The 23,417-nt window shown below is 37.9% G+C and overlaps 1 protein-coding gene across 3 annotated transcripts in view; it reads right to left on the bottom strand.

Annotated features, from left to right (window-relative positions):
• The window catches only part of ZCCHC7 (zinc finger CCHC-type containing 7), a 124,269-nt gene that overhangs the window by 11,601 nt on the left and 89,251 nt on the right, over positions 1-23,417 (bottom strand). For all 3 annotated transcript variants that reach the window (XM_028711495.2, XM_028711494.2, XM_028711496.2), the window contains exon 6: positions 21,539-21,574. In XM_028711495.2, the coding sequence (XP_028567328.2) occupies positions 21,539-21,574 (36 nt within the window). The remainder of the gene's footprint in view (positions 1-21,538; positions 21,575-23,417) is intronic.

The raw sequence follows: 23,417 nt of genomic DNA, 5'->3' as shown, positions 1-23,417 counted from the left end.
ACAGCAAGCAGAAATTCTGCAGAATGGAGCTTGTGGTTACGAGCCCTGCTGATACATGGCACATGTAAATGAACCTGAAATGTGCATAACCACCATACACAATTAAGATGATGCAATATTTAAGAAGCAACTTTCTTATAGTTAAAACGGTCTGCCTCTTATATGAAGGACAAATCTGTGACCCATACATGTTAATAGCAGGTGAACCATATCATGGAAAGTAGAAACAAGCAAATTATTCTATCTGAAATAACACTCCATTAAGTATAGATGATGAACTATTTCATCCTTTTTAGGAGACATACTACATGGGTCATTTTTTTCCAGTTTTAAAACTGCCAATACCAGATATAATTTAATGTCATAATTGTGTACTTCCTTTGGACGGGTGGGGTGGGGGGTGGGGGTTTGAATCATGTCATGCACCCAATAGATTCCCACTCCACTGGGTAATTCCTTAATTAGGCAGATTTTTGAAACATGTATTATGTACACAACAGACCGGAACAGCTCCTGTGGATGTTTTTCTCTTCTTTTTCAGTCCTATTGAGTGATTGCATCATTAAGTCACACATGCTACAAAATAACAATCCTTTTGAAAATTCATGAAAAAGAGCTGCACACACTACTAATTTATAGAAGTGTGAACGTCAACATTTTGACTTTAAGGTAAAAGTACTTAAAATGTTAACAGACTTGATGTTTGACATATTTAAATTAAACTTTTTTTTTTTTTTTACTATAGGTAAACACAATAAAACTCAAAACTTTCTCCAGAAAGGTTTACATTTTTCCTTCATAGATTGCATTCTGGTTGTGAACTTTGATCTGAAGATTAAAGCTGGGAATGGTTCCATGTAGCTATGACCAAACCCCAGAAGTAAAGGGTTCTTATGGGAAATGTTTAAATGCACCTGAATACTGTCAGAGAGTGGAGTATGATCTTAGGTTTTGTTTAAATGGCAGGCTTTTTAATTGGGCTAGAACTTGCAAATGGCCAGAAAAATGACATGTAAGTTGTTCAATACATAGTACAAGTGGTATGACACAATAGCTTCTACAGAATAGACATTACATAATGAATTGTAAATAGATGTAAATTATAGCAGCTACCACTATGGAAACATGTTAAAATCTACAGAGAAAAAGCCACTGTGAACATAATCTTTTGAAGCTTACATATATGTAGCACTCTCAAATATTGATTTGCAATATCACACACACACACACACACACACACACACAGACAGACACACAACCTAGACTGAGAAATGCAAGCCAACTTCTAAACGCTCCAAAATCTTCATGGCTTAAAAAGCATCCTAATTTTCCCCAAAGGTCGTGCCACATACTCACTGGTCCATAGCTAATTTTACATGGAATGAAAAGCATTATTTAAATAGGGTGGTGCATTAAACTCCCAACCATTTCTTATGGAGCTCTCAAGCTCCAGATCTATCTTTCCTCTATTTTAATTTTAAAGTAAGTTAGCAGAGGCTTCCTGCTTAATCCCCAGAGACTACCTGTACAGTGACATAAACACACAAATTTATGACAGCAACATAAATGCTCCTCTAAAGTAATGTGCAACATTAAGTGAAATCGTTTCCTGGAAAGATATTATAGGTATCTGTATTTTATTTGCCATCTTAAACATATCTGGGTCTTTATGGCCTTATTTTAAAAATGTATTTCCTTTTTTTTATATATTTCCTGGTGCAAATGGACTGCATAAATAAGCAATGTGCTATGAGGCTTCAGACTAGCCGATAAACCCTTTCAATTTTCATGCCAGCTTCTTCTTTTGTAATTCAAATCTGGCTGGAAACTGGCAGCTCTGAAAACTGAAACAAGCACTGCCACAAATACCTTGTAATGCTATCGACCTTGTCTGGCCATGCAGTGAGAAAGGGGGATGCATATGTGTCTGCAGTCATCCAGATAACACAACTCATTTTTGGGGGGGATAACAGAAGCCAGCCCCGGACTGTGCACCAAAAGCAGAGTCATTACTAGGCTAGCTAGAGAATAAGTCTCTTCAAAATACAGAGCACATTTTAAAAACCATACGCAGGGCTCAGCCAACTGCTTTCATTACCAATTTTAATTTAGCTCCTTCAGTTTGCCAACCAGATAAACTCTTCAGTGCTGTTTTTTTTTTAATCTATTTGCCACATTTTATGTTTAAGATTATAGTAATATGGGGCAGAAGGAGGAATCACTTTTAGAGGAAATAAAGAAACAGAGCCGCTTATCAGCATCCATCAGAAAGTTCATTAATCAGCAAGGCTTTGTGCCCCCTAAATTGAAAGGTTAAATAATCCTCTCAGGGATATTTCTAGGAACCTCCACCAATTGTCGGCGAGGGGCTACCATTCACAACACTCTGGATCAGTGACAGGGTATTTTGCCAATGTTTGGACCTCAAACAATGATGGACAAATGGCCTAGCTCACAAAGAAACCTCTTAGCTAGAAGGATGGAAAGGAACCACAAGCTTGGATGATGATTGGGAGTGGAGGGGGGAAAGGAGATCTCATGTTCATTTTATCAGGACGTTTATGAGGGAAGCTAGCATACTTTTCTAAATGAGCCTGAGTACAACGGCATATGAACATATGTGCATATTTGTATATTAACCTGTATGAACACATTTGCAGTACAGTGGTACCTCAGGTTACATACGCTTCAGGTTACATTCGCTTCAGGTTACAGACTCCGCTAACCCAGAAATATTACCTCAGGTTGAGAACTTTGCTTCAGGATGAGAACAGAAATCACGCTCCAGCGGCATGGCGGCAGCAGGAGGCCCCATTAGCTAAAGTGGTGCTTCAGGTTAAGAACAGTTTCAGGTTAAGAACGGACCTCCGGAACAAATTAAGTACTTAACCTGAGGTACCGCTGTACTTATAAACAGTGCTTTTCCCCGGGGGAACTCAAGGGTAAGCTGTATTGGCAGCTCTTTTTTTCTAGAAGAAAGCACAGGTTAAAAGTGTGGCACTTACTGCAACAACTTAATGGTGAGTAAAAGGTAAAGGTAAAGGGACCCCTGACGATTAGGTCCAGTCGTGGCCGACTCTGGGGTTGCGGCGCTCATCTCGCTTTATTGGCCGAGGGAGCCGGCGTACAGCTTCCGGGTCATGTGGCCAGCATGACTAAGCCGCTTCTGGTGAACCAGAGTAGCGCACGGAAACGCCGTTTACCTTCCCGCCAGAGTGGTACCTATTTATCTACTTGCACTTTGACGTGCTTTCGAACTGCTAGGTGGGCAGGAGCAGGGACCGAGCAATGGGAGCTCACCCCGTCATGGGGATTCGAACCACCAACCTTCTGATCGGCAAGTCCTAGGCCCTGTGGTTTAACCCACAGCAGTACTGGCACCCTTTTCTCTAGAAGAAAAGCACTGCTTATAAACCTAGTAGATACATCTCACTGAATCAGTTATATTGGTTAGTAACATGCTGAGCAGCTTCACTTTCTGATCTTTACTACTGCATTTAACCAACTTCAAATATGCAGGAAGTGCCCAAAATAACCTGCAATATTAAAGTGTTTGCACGTTTTAAAAAAGGAACTGTGCATTAAATGAAATATATTATTTTTGTTCGCAATAAGAAAACAGCATAATGAGCCGACCACAACGAACAAACCACAGAACAACAGGTGCTGAGAAAGTGTAAAAATAAATTTAAACATGGTGTATGTGTGTGCGTTTTAGTGCTGTCCTACAAATAGTTTCCCGGTGGATGAGAAGATTGTGGTTGCTCTTCAGCTGCTGCTTCACCAGACCTCCTACAGGAATGGGATGGACCATTCTAGTCTAGTCTAGTCCCTTTAAGGAATTGAAGGACTGGGAAGAGGCTGGGAAGGGAAGGGTCCTTGTTGGGCTTCTGACGTATCTTCCCAGTGGATAGTGAAGGAAGTGTGGGCAAGGGTTGCTATTCAGCTGCCACTTCACCAGACCTGTCTACTTCCTTTAAGGGCTGGGACGAGGTTGGGAAGTGTGTATCTTCCCAGCAGATGCTGAGGCAGTGCCCCACCTTGGTGACTGCACAGTTCTCAGAGAAAGGATCAAAGGAACGTACAAAAAATGGCAGCTTCATTAATGACTACAAGAGATGGTGTAGATCAGTGGAGAGAACCATTCAGCCTTAAGGAAGTGTCTGTATCTTCTTGGCGGCCTGAACTTGCTTTCAAGGGACCATCTGTGGTAACTGCTCTAGCCATGTTATTATACTCTTGCACCTGAGATTAAGTGAATCGACACCTGTATGATCACAAAGGAAAGACTGTCAAAAAGAATGTAAGCTTTGGGTCAAATCCATCTGGGCAGAGTTCAAGACTAAAATTAATGTTTTCTTTGTAAATAGAATATGTTTTATTTATAATTTTTATAATTTATACAAAATACAATTACATACCGTATTTTTCTCTCTATTACACGCAGATTTTTTCTCCTAAAAAGGAAGGGGAAATGTCTGTGCGTGTTATGGAGCGAATGTTGGGGGGGGGGTCCCTGGAGCCGATTAGGGGAGCGCAGGAACAAAAATCAGCAAAAATCAAAGCGAGAAGGGAAACCTGAAAAGAGGAAGTGGTTGCTTTCCTGCATTCTGCCTCAGGGTCTTACTGCCCACCCTCCTCTGTTTCGTTGCTGTGTTTGCTCAAACGGAACAAAGAGCAGGCAAATCCCCTCCCCTCCAGGCAAGCAGAGGGGAAAGCAGAGGTCTTTCCTTCTAATTCCTCTCCGTGCTCCTCGCAGGCAGCCAGAAAACATGCAGGAGGAGAGAGAAAGCTGGCTTCGGTTTGTGGAAACTTTTGCCTTTCTTTCTTCCCTCCCGTAAAATCCCTCTCCTGCTTTCTTAGCCAGCTGCTTCTCTGCACACCGCTCTCTTGTCCCTTCTGTGTTTTTCCTTCACTCCCCACTTAAAATGTAGTTACAAAGCATGGATCCACATGGATCCTCAGGATCTTTGCATTGGGCCACCCCAAATTCACCATCAGGTCACATAGCAGCCTGCCCCCCAAAAATCACACACCCACTGTTGCCTGGGGCTGCAATGGTGCAAAAACGTGGTTAAAAAGCATGGATCCACATGGATCCTCAGGATCTTTGCATTGGGTCACCCCAAATTCATCATCAGATCACATAGCATGTCCATGGCTACAGCCTGCCCCCCAAAAATCACGCACCCACTGTTGCCCGGGGCTGCAATGGTGCAAAAACGTGGTTAAAAAGCATGGATCCACATGGATCCTCAGGATCTTTGCATTGGGTCACCCCAAATTCACCATCAGATCACATGTCTGTGGCCACAGCATGAAGCACAAAAATGATACATCCACTGTTTCATTCAGAATTTTTTCCCTTGTTTTCCTCCTCTAAAAACGATGTGCGTGTTATGGTCAGGTGCGTGTTATAGAGCGAAAAATACGGTAAATAGGAGGGGGCACGAGCGTAGCCAGAATTTTTGTTAGGGGGGACAAGCTTTCATTGAGGGGCAGAACCTCAGATTTGTATTGATTTGTATTGATTTTTACTTATGGGAGGCAGTTGCCCCCCTGCCCCCACCCATAGGGGGGTCACAGTTAGGAAACAAGGTTGGAAGGGGGGCACAGTTGGGGAAAGGTTGGGAAACACTGATCTAAAGGTACTAGGCAAGACCACCTCCCTTTTCTTCTTTTTGTGTTAGCCATAGAACTTCTGGCAATAAAATGGATATTTAATTAAAACCAGAGAGGAAACGTTTAAAATGTAAGCAGGCAATATGGCAGTAGAACCTAAAGTTGCGCTGAGGGAGGTACAGAGTCAAATTCTAGTGTATAGGAAAGTGGCAGGATACAGACTGAATACAGATAAAACAGAAATAGGCTTAAATGTATCTACTGATCATAAAAAGCAAATACTATAAAAGAATAACTATTATTGGGCAACCAAGCCAGTAAGATATGTCAGTATAAGATTATCCAGAGAAATACAGGATCTTTATATAAAAATAATTATGAGCCCTTGTATAATCAATGCTTATGCCTGTTCCTAGAATGGTAATTTATTTTTATTTTTTTTCAGGAAGGTTTACTGCTTTAAATCTAACACCCACATTTAACTTTTTATTTCAACATCTCCCAGTTAAAATAATTAGCTTTATTAAATAAATGGCAAAAAATTATAGTTAAGTTTAGATCCAGGACTATATGATCAAGTGAGCACAAAATATTGGCCAAAAAGAAAAGGGTGACTTCTTTCATCTCTGGTGGAAACGAACAGAGCATTTCAGATCTAGTAACATTTCGTCTATTACAGAGTGGTATAATTGATGCTGAGAGTATACACTGATAGCTAGGCTAACATATTTTATTAGATTAACAGAACAAAATAGGACAACTTTTTGTTTGGATGGAATACCTTTATTAAACATTGTACCAGAGAAGAGTTTTTGCCAGATATTATTGGTTTACAACAGCTTATGAGAATTAAGCTGTTTAATTGTGAATGTGATTGCCGACTTTACGTTAAGTAACAGAATTTTAAATTATTTCTTAAAACTCATTTGGAGAGTCCCTATTAGTTTCCATATTTAATTATTACTTTGTAATAATTTTAATGACAAAGTTGTCATTAAAAGTTCCTGATGATTTTAAATCATACATTGTATTACCTTTGGGTTGTGCTGCTGAGCATTAGCAATGATTCAAAATACAGTCATACCTCATGTTACGTTTGCTTCATGATACTTTTTTTAGGTTGCGTCCTGCTGTGACCCGGAAGTACCGGAAAGGGTTACTTCTGGGTTTTGCCGCTCGCACATGTGCAGAAGTGCTAAATTGTGCTTCACACATGTGCACAAGCACCAAATCGCGCTGTGCACCTGCGCAGATACGGCGCTTCAGATTGCGGGGTTTTCATGTTGCAAACTGGCCTCCAGAACGGATCCTGTTCGCAACCAAAGGTACCACTGTATTATCAAAGTTTCAATATACAGTGGTACCTCAGGTTAAATACTTAATTCGTTCCGGAGGTCCATTCTTAACCTGAAACTGTTCTTAACCTGAAGCACCACTTTAGCTAATGGAGCCTCCTGCTGCTGCCGCGCCGCCGGAGCACGATTTCTGTTCTCATCCTGAAGCAAAGTTCTTAACCTGAAGCACTATTTCTGGGTTAGCGGAGTGTGTAACCTGAAGCGTATGTAACCTGAGGTATCACTGTACAATGAATAGACTACCTGATGTGAATGTTAACAAAACTTGCTGTGTTATTTTAAACACCTTCATTTGTTTTGATCAGGTGTTTTATTATTGTATGGTGGATTATTGCATGGATGGCTTATTTCATGTTCCATATCCTGCTGTTGTATCAGCAGATAAAGCGGATTGTGTGTGTGTGTGTGTGTGTGTGTGTGTGTTTGCACACATGGACCTAGCACATCATACTTTAGTATTACATCCAAACTAGACTACTGTGTGTTACATATTCATGCCTTTTTGGAACTGTCTTTAAAAGGTAACAGAATTTAAGTTATCACAAATTAATGTTTTCTGCATTTGGGCAATATACTGCTAAATCAGTCACTGTCCTGATTGGGAAACATTTTTTCAATTAAAAGTAGTTGTCTGCATTATACCTTGAAATTAACTCTTTTAACTAGAAATATTTGAGATGGTTTAACATTCATTTGCTTTGGGGTATAATCATGTTTACTCTGTGTGTAGATAGCAAGGTGTAACCTCCTTCCCCTTCTAGGCCAACTCAGAACAAACTGCTGGCACTCTGACTATGTGCCAGAGCATCCAAATCAAGCATTCAGCAGCCCAGAGCCCTACAAACAGAATTCTGTTCTGCTGAGGCCAGTTTGTATGTGCTGGGGGCCTGGGAAAGAAGAATAGGTAAAAGTATGAGTCAATTTCACCAGATAGCATCAGTGTTGATAAATACAGTGGTACCTTGTGTTACAGACGCTTTAGGTTACATATGCTTCAGGTTACAGACTCGGCTAACCCAGAAATAGTGCTTCAGGTTAAGAACTTTGCTTTAGGATGAGAACAGAAATCGTGCTCCGGCGGCACGGAGGCAGCAGAAGGCCCCATTAGCTAAAGTGGTGCTTCAGATTAAGAACAGTTTCAGGTTAAGAATGGACCTCCAGAACTTAACCCGAGGTACCACTGTACATAGAACATTGCTCTGCTATTATGGTTAGGACAGACTTTTCAGTAGAAACTAATGCTCAACTACAAAACCCAACCATAATTTTTATATCCCTGGCCATTCTGCTTTTTGAAGGTAGAAATGATCGACTGGGACTGACTGGGCTGGTTCCATGCCACATTGAGTAGTTGTATGTCTCCTCTAAAGAATCTGGAACCAATGACTTCTGAAGACTGCATGCAAAGTAGAAGATTCACTGATGTAACTAAAAGCTTTTTAAAAATCAGGAAGGAAGTAATAACTACTTCCCTGCCATGTCAGATCCCACCAGCATGTAGTAACTGCTACAGACATACCACTGCACAATAAGGAGAGAATCAGTCTTTGAATGCTCAACTCCAACACCATCATGTATTATTATAAAACACTGTGAGCCTTACAGTGAGTGTAACATTTAGAAAAAATATCAGTTCAATCTATATGGGCATTTAATCAGTTCTTGATATGTGGATCACTGATAACAGAAACTATCAGCGGCTAAGCATTTCGGGTGCAGAGAGAGAACAGTGAAACATGTGTAACACAACATCTCCTCTCCCACTGTGCTGCTGAATACTTGTGAAATTTTTAATGTCACAGTGCAGAAGTTTCAAATGATGCCAAACTACATGCTGCTAACAAACCGTTACCTAGGAGCTTACCCAATGATTAATACGGCACATTTTTTTTCTGCAGCTATATGCTCACGCTGCCATAAATCCTGCAGGAGTAATCATACATCCTGCTGTTATAAAACAGGGGTCAGAGCTAGGCTTCCGGGTGAATTGGTGTCCACTGCTTTAAAAGACAAAACACAGAGGAGAGATCCGTGATGCAGCATTGGAAGGAGTGAAGATCTTTCAAAGAACGGCATTTATTTCCTTCTTTAAGTAGCAAAAGCTGCACAAAACACCGAAAACATTGCCCATTTCCCCCACCCACTGGCACAGGTGTTGTGTCATCAGGGAAACTGCTGCATCCTTCAAGGATTCTGGGACACAAGTCCATGACATAAATATGCATATGCCTGTTTAGATGCATAGGTGCCTCTAGACAAATTTAGATAGTGGGTGACTGGCATCACCCACTATCTAAATTTGTCTAGAGGCACCTATTTGACCAGAGCACCTGGTCCCAGGCCACAGAGAGGTTAGGCTGGCCTCAACTAGAGCCAGAGCTTTTTCGGTTGCGGCTCCAACCTGGTGGAACGCTCTGTCGCAAGAGACAAGGGCCCTGCAGGACTTGACATCTTTCCGCAGGGCCTGCAAGACAGAGCTGTTCCACCAGGCCTTTGGTCAGGGCGCAGCCTGACTCCCTCCTTTGGCAATCTTTACAAAACTTTAGTTTATGGTTGCCATCAATTTGTATTTTAATTAATTTTTATAATGTTTTTATAATGTTGCATTGTTTTAGTGTTGTTAGCCGCCCTGAGCCCGGCTTCGGCTGGGGAGGGCGGGATATAAATAAAATTTATTATTATTATTATTATTATTATTATTATTATTATTATTATTATCCTACCAGCATTCCACTTTGCTGTATGCCCAGTCACCCTATAAGCAAAGTTTAAAAAACAAAACACCACGTAAGTTTAAAAGGGGAGAAAGGGGTAGGAGATCTGAGGCCTGGCTCAAAAGACCCAGAGCTTGGCCCCCCTGTACCAACGTCCCTGTGTGTCATTAGTCACTCAGTCTTTCTTTCATAACACTCAACATGAAAATCGGATGGTGTTCAGTCAGCCGTAGTATTGTATACTCTCATATGATCCTTTTGGGATTTGAATGAAATTTCACTAAATTTTTGTTTAATTTTAAAATTTTCTCTTGTATTACAATGAATAAGTGTAAATCATGTCACATCTGGTATAAGCCCATAAGTTACTACAGACAGAAGACTTGTTCATAAATTTTAAGGGAAAAAATGCAGAAGCGTAAATGAGATCCTAAACTGTACAGTTGTTGTTGTTGCTGCTGCTGCTGCTGCTGCTGCTAATAATAATAATAATAATAATAATAATAATAATAATAATAATAATAGCAGCACCTTTGGATTTCAAAATCAATATACACATCACATTCCTAACAAAATAATGGCTGCACTAATAACACCAATAGGTGTTTTTTTCGTTGTTGTTGTTTTTTTAAACAGATGATGACCTTTACAGAGAGCAGGGCAAATAGAGTACAACTTTTCTCCTGCTACCCAATCTCTCTGCGGTTTTCAGTGCCGTTGTTCGTGGTATCCCCCTTGACTGGCTTTGCAGAATAGGAACGGGAGACATTGTGTTACAGTGGTTCCATTCCCATCTGCAGGACCTGGTCCAGAGAGTAGCACTGGGAGAGAGTTTTCTGGACCGCTGGCAGGGCAGTGTTTTATACCCAATGCTATTTAATATCTAAATGAAGCTGCTGGGTGAAGTCATTAGAAGTTTGGGGGCAAGGTGCCATTGGTATGTTAATGGCACTCAGCTCTACTCCATAACAGCTGAATTCAAGTGGGTGGGTGGGTCCTGGATCGGTGTCTAGATGCAGTGGTGGAAAAGATGAGAGAAAAGAAGCTGAGCTTGAATTCTGCCAAGTTGGAGGCAAGTTGTGGGTGAGTGGTTGCCATGCCTGATAAATCGGTCAACTGCCTGCCCTAAATTGAGTTGCGCTCTTCCTGAGGTAGGTAAGTACACAGCCTGAAGGTGCTTCTGGATCCAGCTTTGTCACTGGAGTCCCAGGTAGGCTCACTGGCTAGAAGTGCCTTTTACCAGCTGTATTTGGGTACCAGGCAGAGGGCCTTCTTGTGGAATGCCCTCCCTTCAGATGACAAGGAAATAAACAACTACAGTGGTACCTCGGGTTTAAGAACAGTCCAGTTTAAGAACAATTTGGCTTAAAAACTCCACAAAACCAGAGTGTCTTAGTTTGAGAACTTTACCTTGGTCTAAGAACAGAATCCGAATGGTGGAAGGGCACCAGCGGTGGAAGGCCTCATTAGGGAAAGCACACCTCAGTTTAAGAACGGTTTTGGTTTAAGAACGGACTTCTGGAACGGATTAAGTTCATAAACCGAGGTACCACTGAATCTGACTTTTAGAAGACATCTTAAAGCAGGCCTGTTTAGGAAAGTTTTTAATGTTTGATCTTTTATCATGTTTTCAATGCTCTGCTGGGAGCCACCCAGAGTGGCTGGGGAAACCCAGCCAGATGGGTGAGGTATAAATAATAAAAGGTTGTTATTGCTGCTGTTGTTGTTGATGACTGGATTACTGCAATGCACTCTATGTGGGGCTTCCCTTGTGATTGACCCGCAAACTTCGGCTAGTGCAGAATGCTGCAGCACAGTTGCAGACAGGAGTGGAGCCATGTCAGAATATAATCTGCACAAGTTGCTGATTTGTTAGTGGGCTAAATTCAAGGTGTTATGCTGGTATATGAAGACCTTAACAGCTTGGGACCAGTTTACTTGCAGGATTGCCATACTCCACATGTGCCCACTCAACTGCTTCCTAGTTAAGTACAAAACTTCCTAGTTAATTCAGAACTTTGAAATGTATATTTGGAGTGGGGGTACAGGAGGTGATCATCAGTTATTCAACATCCACAAATATAAACATTTTATTATACGGAAAACTGAAATATGAGTAGTTTCACAACACAGAAAAGCTTATAATACTTGTGTATGATTTCATACAATATTACTGTCTAGCAATTGTAGATTTAAAAGTGGAAGGAAACCTAAAATTGTTTCACGCTCAGGTTTAAAACTACATTCTGTAGCTCCATACTTTAACTACTCTGAACACCCAGGTAAGCACAAAAGTGCAGTGACCATGTGTTGAAGATTCATTCATCTGGGATGGTCGATTCTGAAGATTCACTCTAGAGTGAATGTAATGGTTATAAAGATCACACCTTTACACTCCACATTAAGCAACTCCCCTAGGTTTACACCCCTCTCTCATTCTCTGTCTTTCACCTACCATGATTCTGTCTCAGATTTCTCCTCTCTAAGCAAGAATGGAGAATCAGAGAGAACTGACCAACAGTTTTTAAAAAAACAAACCCAAGTTATATTTGCACTGAATTTTGGGGGAATAAATTTGAGGTGGAGGGGAATCAGTATTTGCATTTAAAAAAAAAACATTTTTGACAGTTTGTTAACTTGAACCTCATTGTAACTTATGCAACTAGCAACCAGCAATTATACTTTTGTATCCTGATACACAACTGAGAAGCCAGTATTATTTTTACTGGGTCCCCCTCCCCCCTTGTAATTGCTATGTTCTTCCAAAGAGGTCTGGGCTGCACGTGGACATTATTATCATAACAGGACTGGGAGGTAGGTTAGATGGAGACATAGTGACTAGCCCAAGGCCATCAAGGGATTCATGACTGAGCAATGATATGAATCAAGGTTTTCAAAGTCCAATGTGTATTTCACTACATTCAACTGTCAGGACATGAGTTTCAAGTAAAGACAAAATATATGAATGAGTAGTAGATTCTGTGGATGGTCTACGTTTTCACTCTAACCCTCTAAGGGGAATGAAAATGTAAGCTGTCCATGGGATTATATCCCAAAGTCTAGCTTCTAGAGGGGTTACCATGTTGCTCTCCTCCATTTTATAATATAGGATTGAAAGTGAAAGGAATACATCTCGAAATGTGATTTTTACTTTCAAGAGAATCTAACCCTTTCACTTTCCATTTCATGCATTTGATCTTCCTTATGGAAATTCATTGTGGCCTGTGTCTTCCTTTTATTTCATATCTTTAAAGTGTTATAGGACTCACATTCAATGATAACACAGAGCTAATATTAGCATGCCCAATATGAACCCAGTAACCCTGGTGTCCAGAAGAGTACTATATTCTTCTGTTTTGGATGTGCTGCATTAACTGATACTCTGACAACAAAAATCCTAATTTGTACTGTTGTTGAAGGAAATTACAGTGGTTCAAGAAATTGGGAAAAGGGTGCCATGCCTCTTCTATTCTAGAGGCATATTTTGAGGCCCTTCCTAACTACCAGGGGCGGGGACACTTATAAAAGATGCTGCAAACAAGCAAGGCTGATGGTTCCTCTATTTGTTACATTCTGAAAATGAAGTTTTGCTCCACGTAGGCAGGATTGTTCTGCCTAGGCACAGTGTAGGGTGCTTCCTGTAGTTGTGCCCAAAGTCTGGAAGGTTATCCCAGTAATATTCAAGAGACAACTGCACCACTGTCCTCCACACATCAGTATTTGTTCAATAAAATATTTTGAATGAACAATGTTTGGCTGCTAATGTAACTGTTAGCTGGATATTTTATATCTTTTAATGGTTCTGTTTTTATATGCTGAAGTATTGAGTCTGGTGTACAGTGGTACCTTGGGTTAAGAACTTAATTCATTCCGGAGGTCTGTTCTTAACCTGAAACCGTTCTTAATCTGAGGTACCACTTTAGTTAATGGGGCCTTCTGCCGCCGCCGCGCGATTTCTGTTCTCATCCTGAAGCAAAGTTCTTAACCCGAGGTACTATTTCTGGGTTAGCGGAGTCTGTAACCTGAAGCGTCTGTAACCCGAGGTACCACTATATTTGTTAATATTATTTTATTTTTTATTGTGCTAAGCCACTTTAAGTGTCATTGGTGCCAATTAATGAGGTATATAAATATCTTAATTAAATAATGCCATTAGGCCCTTTGGAAGCTGGAGACAAAACAAATATCAACGAGGCTCATATCACAAGTGGTTTTATATACCTCACTAAAGCCACACTTCTAATGTAAACTTTAAAATATAAATGCAACCCGTTTAAAATACAAAGCCTGTACAAGATGTAGTAAAATATGTTCAGCGATGTTTTGTACACAAATCAAAGAGCAAATATTTACAGAAATGGAAGCATAAAACATGCATAATTTCACACCTCTTTTACTTTAGTGAAAATACTGCACACTCAAAGAAAACATCATAAATTTGATTAAGCCCCACCTTTCAGCACAAAAATGAGCTAAAGAAACGCTCAGTCAGGGCTTTCAAAGGCAAAGAAAGGGCAGCCACGTCCTCTTAAAAGGCCGTGGTTACAACCTTATTTCCCCAAATTGCATAAGCAAGTCACTCCATAAGAAAAACAGTGACATTGGAAGGATTTATAAAATTCTTTATTGAGTCAGGCAGGCGTATGCCAAACCGATTCTGCAATCAACACCCCCTTTTTTTGACTTGCAAGGTGTGTGGGTAAGCAACCTAGCATGGGAGCAAGTACGCTCCATAAAAGTTAGTGGATGGAATCCTTCAGATCTATGCAAGCTTTTGACCAATCTTCCTCTAAAAAATTCTCATTTAAACTGTGTAAAAGAAAATACTAAGCAGAATGCAAATCTGTAATTAACTGCACAAAATTCATTCTGCATGCCTTATACAGCAAGTTACAAATGTGGATTCAAGGCAAGCTTGTCCCACTAATTTCAATTACTCTTAACTCTGAAGACATCTAAAGTCATAAGCCCAGAGAAAGCTACATTTTTTCCTGGCAGTAAACCTCAATAAACTCAATGACACTTACTTTTGAATAGGTATGTATAGGATTGTACTGTTAGACACTCTCACGTGGTCAGTATTTCAGAACTGATGCCTACATAGGTTAGGAATTATTTTAAAATATTAAAAAAATGTTAGTTACGTTTGTAGAACCAAACAGCCCATGGAGTTTAAAATTGTTACATTTTTCTCCCAATGGAGACGTAGAGGAGTTGTAGAAAATTTAACTGTTGCCTGTACAGTTTGTAACAAGTTATTTCTACAGCAATTCATATATGAATAATACAAAATATTTATTTGATTTAATAGCAGCTGATACAGAAGTTTCTGCAAGGTTCTTCTTTTCTCAAGCAAGAAACTTAATACCTAAGTATCTCATTTCCACTATTAAGGAACAATAGTGTAGCAACAATAATCAATCCTGCAATTTCGGACCAACATCATCCAATTTCAATTTTATATGCTATATACTTTTACAAGTTAATGCAGTTTGGAACTTTAATGCAACATTTATAAACATTTTTCTTCATTAATTGTATTTTAGGTTTGGCACAAAGAGAGATGTTTCAGTGGGCTACAGCATGCCGATCTCTATGATGGATTTAGGTAAGAATGAACGTTTGTGTGTCATTGCTACAATATCTACACTGCACTGCTTTCAGTGGGACGTAAACTCAAAATGCCTGCCCCAGCCACATTATTTCAATACAAGTCACATGTAAATATCTTTTAAAAGCATGATGGCTTGGGTGAATATTTCTAACTAGAGAGACTGTACATAGCACAATTAAAAATAAAGTGCAAGGGCCTGTTGCAGCAACTAGGAAATTAACATTTTTTAAAACTGAATTTTTATCTATGAGCTTTTATAGGTAAGGATGTACAACAGATGCATGATGCAAAAGCTGTGGTCCAATATGCCAAGCTTCAGAAACAAAAGCATGAAAGGAAATAGCTAACATTCAGACATAAACATATCATCTGCATTGAGAACCCCCCTTTCACAAAGCCTGCCTCTTACTAGTAAATATCAAAAACAGGTAAACTAGCAAGGCTTACTGGTAATGCTTTTGTCAGAGTATAGTATTCTGTAATACCCTGGCTGTAAAAATATTTAGAAACATCAACAATTTTTAACAAGGCAACACTATATTATACACATATTCTGTGTATAATTTTAAAAAATAGGGTTGGGAGAGATAACCAACCAACTCATGCACAGAGGAGTAGCACTGAAATCAATGAAACTACTCAAAGTATGACTACTATTGGATATAATCCTCCACATTTGCACTTACATCACACTCATATTTCAAACCTGAAATCACTATGTAGTTAGAGAATATTTGAATCACACAGGATACAATCCAACACGTAGAACCATAGAATTGTAGGGCTGGAAGGGACCCTGAGAGTCATCTAGTCTGGCCCCCAGTAATTGTTTAAATGGAAGTCCTCCTAATTTCAGTGAGAATGAAGTATTGTTAAACTGCTCCAGAAAAAGCACCTTATAAGAAAAATAACATCTTGCATTTCAGCAGGTTGGAAGCATGAACATCCCATATGGACCAAGTCTATGTATGTTAGCTGAGAACTTCCACTGAATTTACTTCCAAGTATATACGTGCAGGATTACAGACTTAATGCTGCTTTTAATAAGATTACAGATAGTTACTGCTGATGTCTGTCATATGATAATAAAAAGTAATATATTTGGTGTTTTTGATATTTACTGGGGGGGAAGATAGATTATGGATAAGAGGAGATTCTCAGTGCAGATAATGCAGTGTTGCTTTACTTGTGCATGTTCACTATTTACAAGTGTGAGACAAGTTTTTCTAACAAAAACTAATTAAAATCACCCTGAAACAAATCAAGACAAAATCAATTCAACTTAGTTTACTTATCATATGTTGAATTAATTTATTTCTTGATTTCTCAATTTAACTGAAAAGCCACTGACAAGTATACATTTTATGAATTAAACGGAAACCTGTAAAATGCAAGTATTGCCTTCCAGGAAATAAACAGCAAAATGATTTTAAAAATGTCAACTAATGCAGCTTTTGTTATCTAGAACTATCTGTCACAACTGAATAAAGAGGTAGAATTTATTGTGAAACCAGGTTTTATTTTTAGCATAAATTATCTTTTTAATCTGACAATTTTCTCTACCCCAAACTACAAATGACTCTTTCTTCATAAATTCACATATAAAGTGAAGATAACTGAAGTTTCAAATGAATTTTAATTAGTCAGAAAGACGCATTTGGGCATGGGAAGCTTAGAATAAATATGATAAAGTCTCCAAATTATACATAATATTATGACATACATTCTTTAAAATAGATTATACAAATTGTAAATACTACAACTGGAGAGCTCTGAGAGCTAACACAATCTTATGAAGGCCACAATCTTACACACATTTACTCCCAAGCACATCCAACCTAATTCTACAGGACTTACTTCTTAGTAAACATGAATAGGATTGGGTAACAGGATGGCAAAATACTGTGTACATTTTCAAAATATTGGGGGGAAATTAGATAAAAGCCATACAACTATTTTAAAGATTCTTTTAAATAAAGCAAACGAAGAAAACCTCAGACCGCCCTTTTGTAAACATCGCCATAATATAACAACAATTAGCAGGCTTATATGTTCAAATGTCGTAGTTCAGACTAGGATAGGCATTGGTGCGATTATGAGGAACCAATCTCTGAGTAATTCAGCCAAAAAGCTAAGTCATTGCTCTTCTGTAGAATGGGCCTTGTGGACGATAAAGTTTCTTATAATTTCTTTAAATCGAGGGAAATACACACACACACACACACACACACACACTAGTCATGCTTAATTTCAGCAGCTGCTTTGTGCAGCTCAGATTTTAAAGTAAGCATACTTACATTTTTATTTCAAAGAAAGGTAGGAGACCAAGCGGAATTTTAATGATCATACACAAAGAAATACAAGCACAAAATTTAAGCACAAAAGAGGTATTGTGTCTTCATGTCTTTTAGATACGCATACGAAAACAGCAATTCCTGGTTCACCTTTTTTAATGTAAGTGGATTAAAAGTAAGGTTAACAAACTGTCAAAAAGCGTGTTAAATGATAGTGTTTGGTGGTTAAAGTCTGATGGCTGTAAAACTCTGTTGGTGGCCATCTTGGGGCGAGGGGCTTTGGTATGAATGAGAAAAGACAGGCGATGGGGGAGGGGGGCTCACTGCATGCCCAGAGCAAGGCAATGGGAGAGACTGTGATGCCCTGAAGAAGAAGAGACCCAGCTCCAGAGCAAATAAATATGTTGTTAAAATATATATATAGAAAAACAATCACATTATATACTACATGAAACACATTTTTCCAATTGCAATGTCCATAATGATATATAGCACACCATAGGCCTAATAGATTTTAGGCCAGGATATATATACTTGTGCATGCACATTATTCCTAAGTATGATTTGCTACACGGTTATAACACCTACACAGTTTCATTTTATGCCAGACATACGGTACCCGATATATGTGAAGCCTCAAGTAAGTAAATGTTGACCCTGGTTCGTTTCAATGAAGACACCGTATATGTTTCATTCAATTGTTTTCTACCCCATACAGTATTACCCTACATTTTTCATAGCCATCTTCCAATTGCATTGCAAGGAATCCACGTACATTATACATATTCCCAGATTTTTTAACTTTATGGAGACAATATTAGCGAGCAGTTAATCCACCCCATATATACACATACTTTTATCAATACAGATAGAGTCAAATAAAAGAAGCTGTTCTCTGCTTGGAAAACAGAACATTAGAAAGCAAGTTATTTATTGTTAATTGTAATGAATTATTTATTACTAGAAACATGTTACATTACAGTGCAAAAAAATAGTTCTACTATATTCTGAAAGATACGTTAAACATTATAGGTGGGATCCGAAGCTTTTAATCTCCATCCTTCAGACAACAGCCTCCCAGGCCCCCTAAAAAGCCGCCCAAAATCATCCAGAGCAATATCCTATAAAGAGTTGATACTGGAAGGAAAAATCTACCACTTCCAGGTTCCTCCTCGCCACTGACCCAGATCACTTTGGATCCAAGCTAGCTTTTAAAAAAACCAAAAACATGCACCCATTACTAACAGTTATCATAGACAGTATTAGTTGGTATTGGGTACATTTCAGAAAATGTAATGGGGACATTATCCAAACCAACCTCCCCCCCCTCCATTTTAAAGCTTCATGGAGCCATCTTCTACATGCAAAATGGCAATTCTCTAACTCTTTCCTAAAAGTCAATATATTTGGAGTCATGAAGGCCAGAAGACAGAAGGAGCTTCAAGTTAAGCCTTATCTTCCCAATGAAAATGTGGCAAGGATACATTTGCAACTCAAAATGTAAAATATGAATATGAAGCTTTAACGGGGCATAATTCATGAACCTAGTACAGATAAAACAAGGAATTAGTTGTATACCAAACTATACACTTTAACTTCAGTTAAAGTGACTCTGAATTTGTGAACTCTTTGGTGCCACTCTAGGCTTAAGAGCATTTAAAACAACATCTTGATTGTCAAAAAAATAAAACAGCCACCTGCAAAATCTACTTTCAAAGGAAAAGCTTTTTTTTAAAAATGGAAAGAGAAATGACAATTTAATATGATTAGTTAAGTAGTAAATTATGTAGTAAATTAATTAAAACATTGCTTTAAATCGCTCACTCCCTTGTATAATCTCTTGCAATTTCTTCTTTCTGGCAGGACATTTGGATACAGAAAAGGTATGCCTGACATTATGACACCAGCTCTTTCAAAGAGCTAAAATTTCAAAGACCTTAAGCACAAGCAAAACCTAAGAACAACCCATAACCATCGGATACACTATTTACACATCATTATCTGCACTAAAGATAGATGTGAGTGCAATAGTTTCAATGAGTCGATAGATGGCACCCCAATCTCTCAGTAAATTGGCAAAACGAATAAAATCACCAAGAGCCTCAGCAGTGACAAATATTGTTCTGTTGATCTGAACAAGCATTCACAATGATTAATTAGGGACACTTTGCTTATGCATGAAAAATTAACCACACATTTTATATAACCCTTTGACAAACATGCACAATAAGTGGGATTAAAAGATTACCTACATGGTATATATTTGTACGATATTCAAAATTTGTTCTGTTTATGCAGATTCAATATATACTTCACATTCTGGTTTATTAAGAGACGTTAACAACTAGGCTCAACCAAACTTGTGACAAGTGTGGAATAAACTGTTTAGTATATGTATGTATCTAAACACAAATACAAATGACTACTTACTTGTGCATCTTTTTTGGGTAGCTACTACATTAAGCATTTCATTACTTTAGCTTTGTTACACTGTATCCTATCATATGGTTACTTGTGCTTTGTTTTTGTTATGTTCTCATATGATTTCTTTTACAGCAATATTGAAATAGAAACTTTTAAGGAAATGAAGGTAGACTTTTTAAAACAATAAAACAAAACAAAAGCCAGTTAGTTAACCATGACATGAATTTTCTGTTGTAGCAATGAAGTATCCTCAACACTGGAACCCACAAAGAAAATGTTCTGTAAAGGATTGCCCCAATTTAGGGGAATCCTGTACATACTGCAAACATTACAAGGAAGTACAGACATTATGAAAGAAGTTACAAAATTTGTCTAAAATAGCTGAATGGTTCTAGTTGTTGCAAACTAGTTACTATGAATTTTTAAGTAAGAATTTATATTTCCTGTTGCCTTGATAAAAATCCCTTTCAAGAAACTGATTAGTACCCAGAAGTGGGACTAAAGATTTTTTTTTTGAAATATTGAAGTAATTTCTCCATGTTTAAAGCTCAATTTGAGTAAAGATACTGAATAAAAATTTCCTGAAACATAATGAATGACTTCCAGCATATAATGGTTTTTGAAGTTCACTGATAACTCAAAGAATATGTGTAAATAAAAAAAAGGAAACCTCACATATTTACTTATTTTAAAAAAAGCATTTTTAACTAAGGAGAAACTGGGAAAGATTTATCATCCTAAAATGTCAAAAGAAACATACTGGAAAGCACATGTACCAACAGTATTTCTTTAAATGAAATAACCTAAGAAGGTAGATGTTTGCAAGCTTGAGCCTGTTGACCACTTAATGATCTGTTGAAAACAAGAATAATCAACTTGAATCTCAGTATTTATATGGACTATGAAACCAAATATAAACTTGCATAAAGTTTTGGAACACAAAACATTTAATCTTGTCGTAAACCAAATGGATTTCCCTAGTTTCTGTCTGGGCTTAACAAGCTCAGTAGGAAGACGGAAGATTATTTGTTGTGGAGCTATTTTTGTAAGTAAAGGCTCCTAAACAAGGTTCAACTGATAAAACTTATGATAGTTTCCCATTCTATACAAGTTGTAAAAATGTTGTAAAAATCATTTTCCTTGGACAATGTGCAAATAGATGCTGGTACTTGGGAATCATCATGATACTTGTAAACAGTACTGTTCTGTGCTTCCATGAGATATTATTATACTATTATGTGCTACTGATGAAGTTATAGGCAGCAAAGTGACACGATGCCAACATGAATGATTTCTGTTATATAAACAGTTTTCAAAGAAAACTGTTATATAAACTGTTTTCAAAGAAAGTTGGGGGAAGAAGCATAGTATATTCTTGCATTCTTCAGTGCAAAACCTCTTCAGATATTTATTATCTTCCTTCACAAGATTCTTGTCTATATTTTATGGTCAGCAGTTCACTGAAGAGTAAATAGGCTGGGGGTAGAAGAAAATAAAAAAGGTGTTTCTACTTACTGTTAGGTGATACTGCCTCCATATTTCTGGGCAAGCCTGGAAAATAAAAATATTGATCAGCTGGGAGCATGAAACAAGGTGCTTTACAGCCTGTTGGTTTTGGCATAACACAGTATCCACTGGTGTCGGTCACAGGAAAATAAGAAGCTTAACTGAAAGGGTCTGCATTTCAGCTTCGAAAACCTGGCTAGACAGTTTAATTGAATTTTACACTGGTTTAACACACTCCCTGCCATTGTCAGAAAGCCAGGAACAGTTTTCTTTTTCCCTTTCTTTTGCTCAAGTTTAGAAGTTTTGAAGACAAGTTCGTAAAGGTCCTAAAATGTAAATATATGCCAAGCAGTGCTCTAACAGGGCTTTATCAACATTTAAGATTGGCACTATTATTTGGAAGTTACTTTATAATTTCATACAGTAATTCAGAATTCTAAAACTATTTTTCTATGTTTGAATATATCTATAAACAAATCAGAATGTAATCCCTGCATGTTAATCCTAAGCAATGCAAAATGACAAAATAAGGAACATAACAAAATGCTTTACTGCTTGTATTTTTACAAAAAACTTTCATTGCCTTATTTGTTCTCTACTCATACTGTAACTAAACCACAGTATTACACTGTGGTAATGAAATAACAAAGGTACCTATTAATAGCTTTTTCAAGCACTGCTCAACTAGAAGAAAATATCTGTTTTTGTCTTAGTATAGTTTTACCTTAGTGACAGAAAGAGGTAAAGTGTTTAAATAGAAGCGTAAGTTTTGTATTTTACACCATAAAGTACTATTAACTTAGCAATCTCCAGTCTTTAATTTTCTTTACTATTAGAGTCTGTCATGAAAATAATATGCCAGCTTTCTCATTAGATTCATAAAAATAAGTCGTATTAGAAGTGAACATAAATTTGCACTAGTTATTCTAGTTTCCAGAAATTTCACAGTCTGTATTTTAAGCAATCTTCGTTTTTCAGACTTCACATGTTGTAAGAGAAACTAGAGGTAACATTGAATGCAATTTTTGGCAAATTAATTACATACAATGTGCCCCTTTGGGATGCAGGACATATTATAATAACATTCCACATCATACCCCAAAACTGTCTCCTCATTTTACTAAAACTGCCATTAACTGACTAGTTAAGCAACGGTTCTCATTTTATTCTACAAAAAATACTGCCAGGGGCAAACACCAATGAAGTTCTTTATGCAACATTTCTTATGGCTTACAGCAGAGATAGAGTTTGTGTAGATTCTTACTACCACAGTATTACCAGAATATGGTGGTTGTAAAATTGTAGTCAGTAAGAACTGTCATGCAAGAATGAAATTTTGCTACTCTATAACCTTCACCTATAGAGCTAACTAAAAATATTATTTGGCTCCACAATAATAACTGTGTCACTCTGTACATCAACTATTATAGAATTTATTTGTTTTAATGAGGTATTCATGAAGACAGGACTAAATTTCACTCAAAACCGTGTGCTCATTTTTAGTCTGTGGGCAAAAATATATATAAATGAAAATTTGCTTGGTATATATATTTAAAATCAAATGGTGACTCAATGTTAAAACAAAACTACAATTGCAATTACATTCAGTGGTATCAACTTCCATGCAAACATGTTTGGGATTGATGTTTGGGGATATTAGAAGTTCTTGAAAAAGGACCCATTAAATATTGAGATGGCTGACTGATGCCCAAAGTTTACAGCTAGTTTATATCTTTTCCTTATCAATGAATGACAAAAAGCCTAATTAACAATTGCTACAGAATACTGGTTGCTCAAATGAAGCAGAATGGCTTGATATGGAAGAGAGCATCACTAAATTCAACAACAATTGAGCTTGTGATTTCTCTTATTTATAAGTATTTAACCA

The sequence above is a fragment of the Podarcis muralis genome, chromosome 17 (assembly GCF_964188315.1).
Source record: "Podarcis muralis chromosome 17, rPodMur119.hap1.1, whole genome shotgun sequence".
Lineage (NCBI taxonomy): Eukaryota > Metazoa > Chordata > Lepidosauria > Squamata > Lacertidae > Podarcis > Podarcis muralis.
The sequence above is the reverse complement of the archived record's forward strand: the minus strand, read 5'-3'. Positions and strand labels throughout refer to the sequence as shown.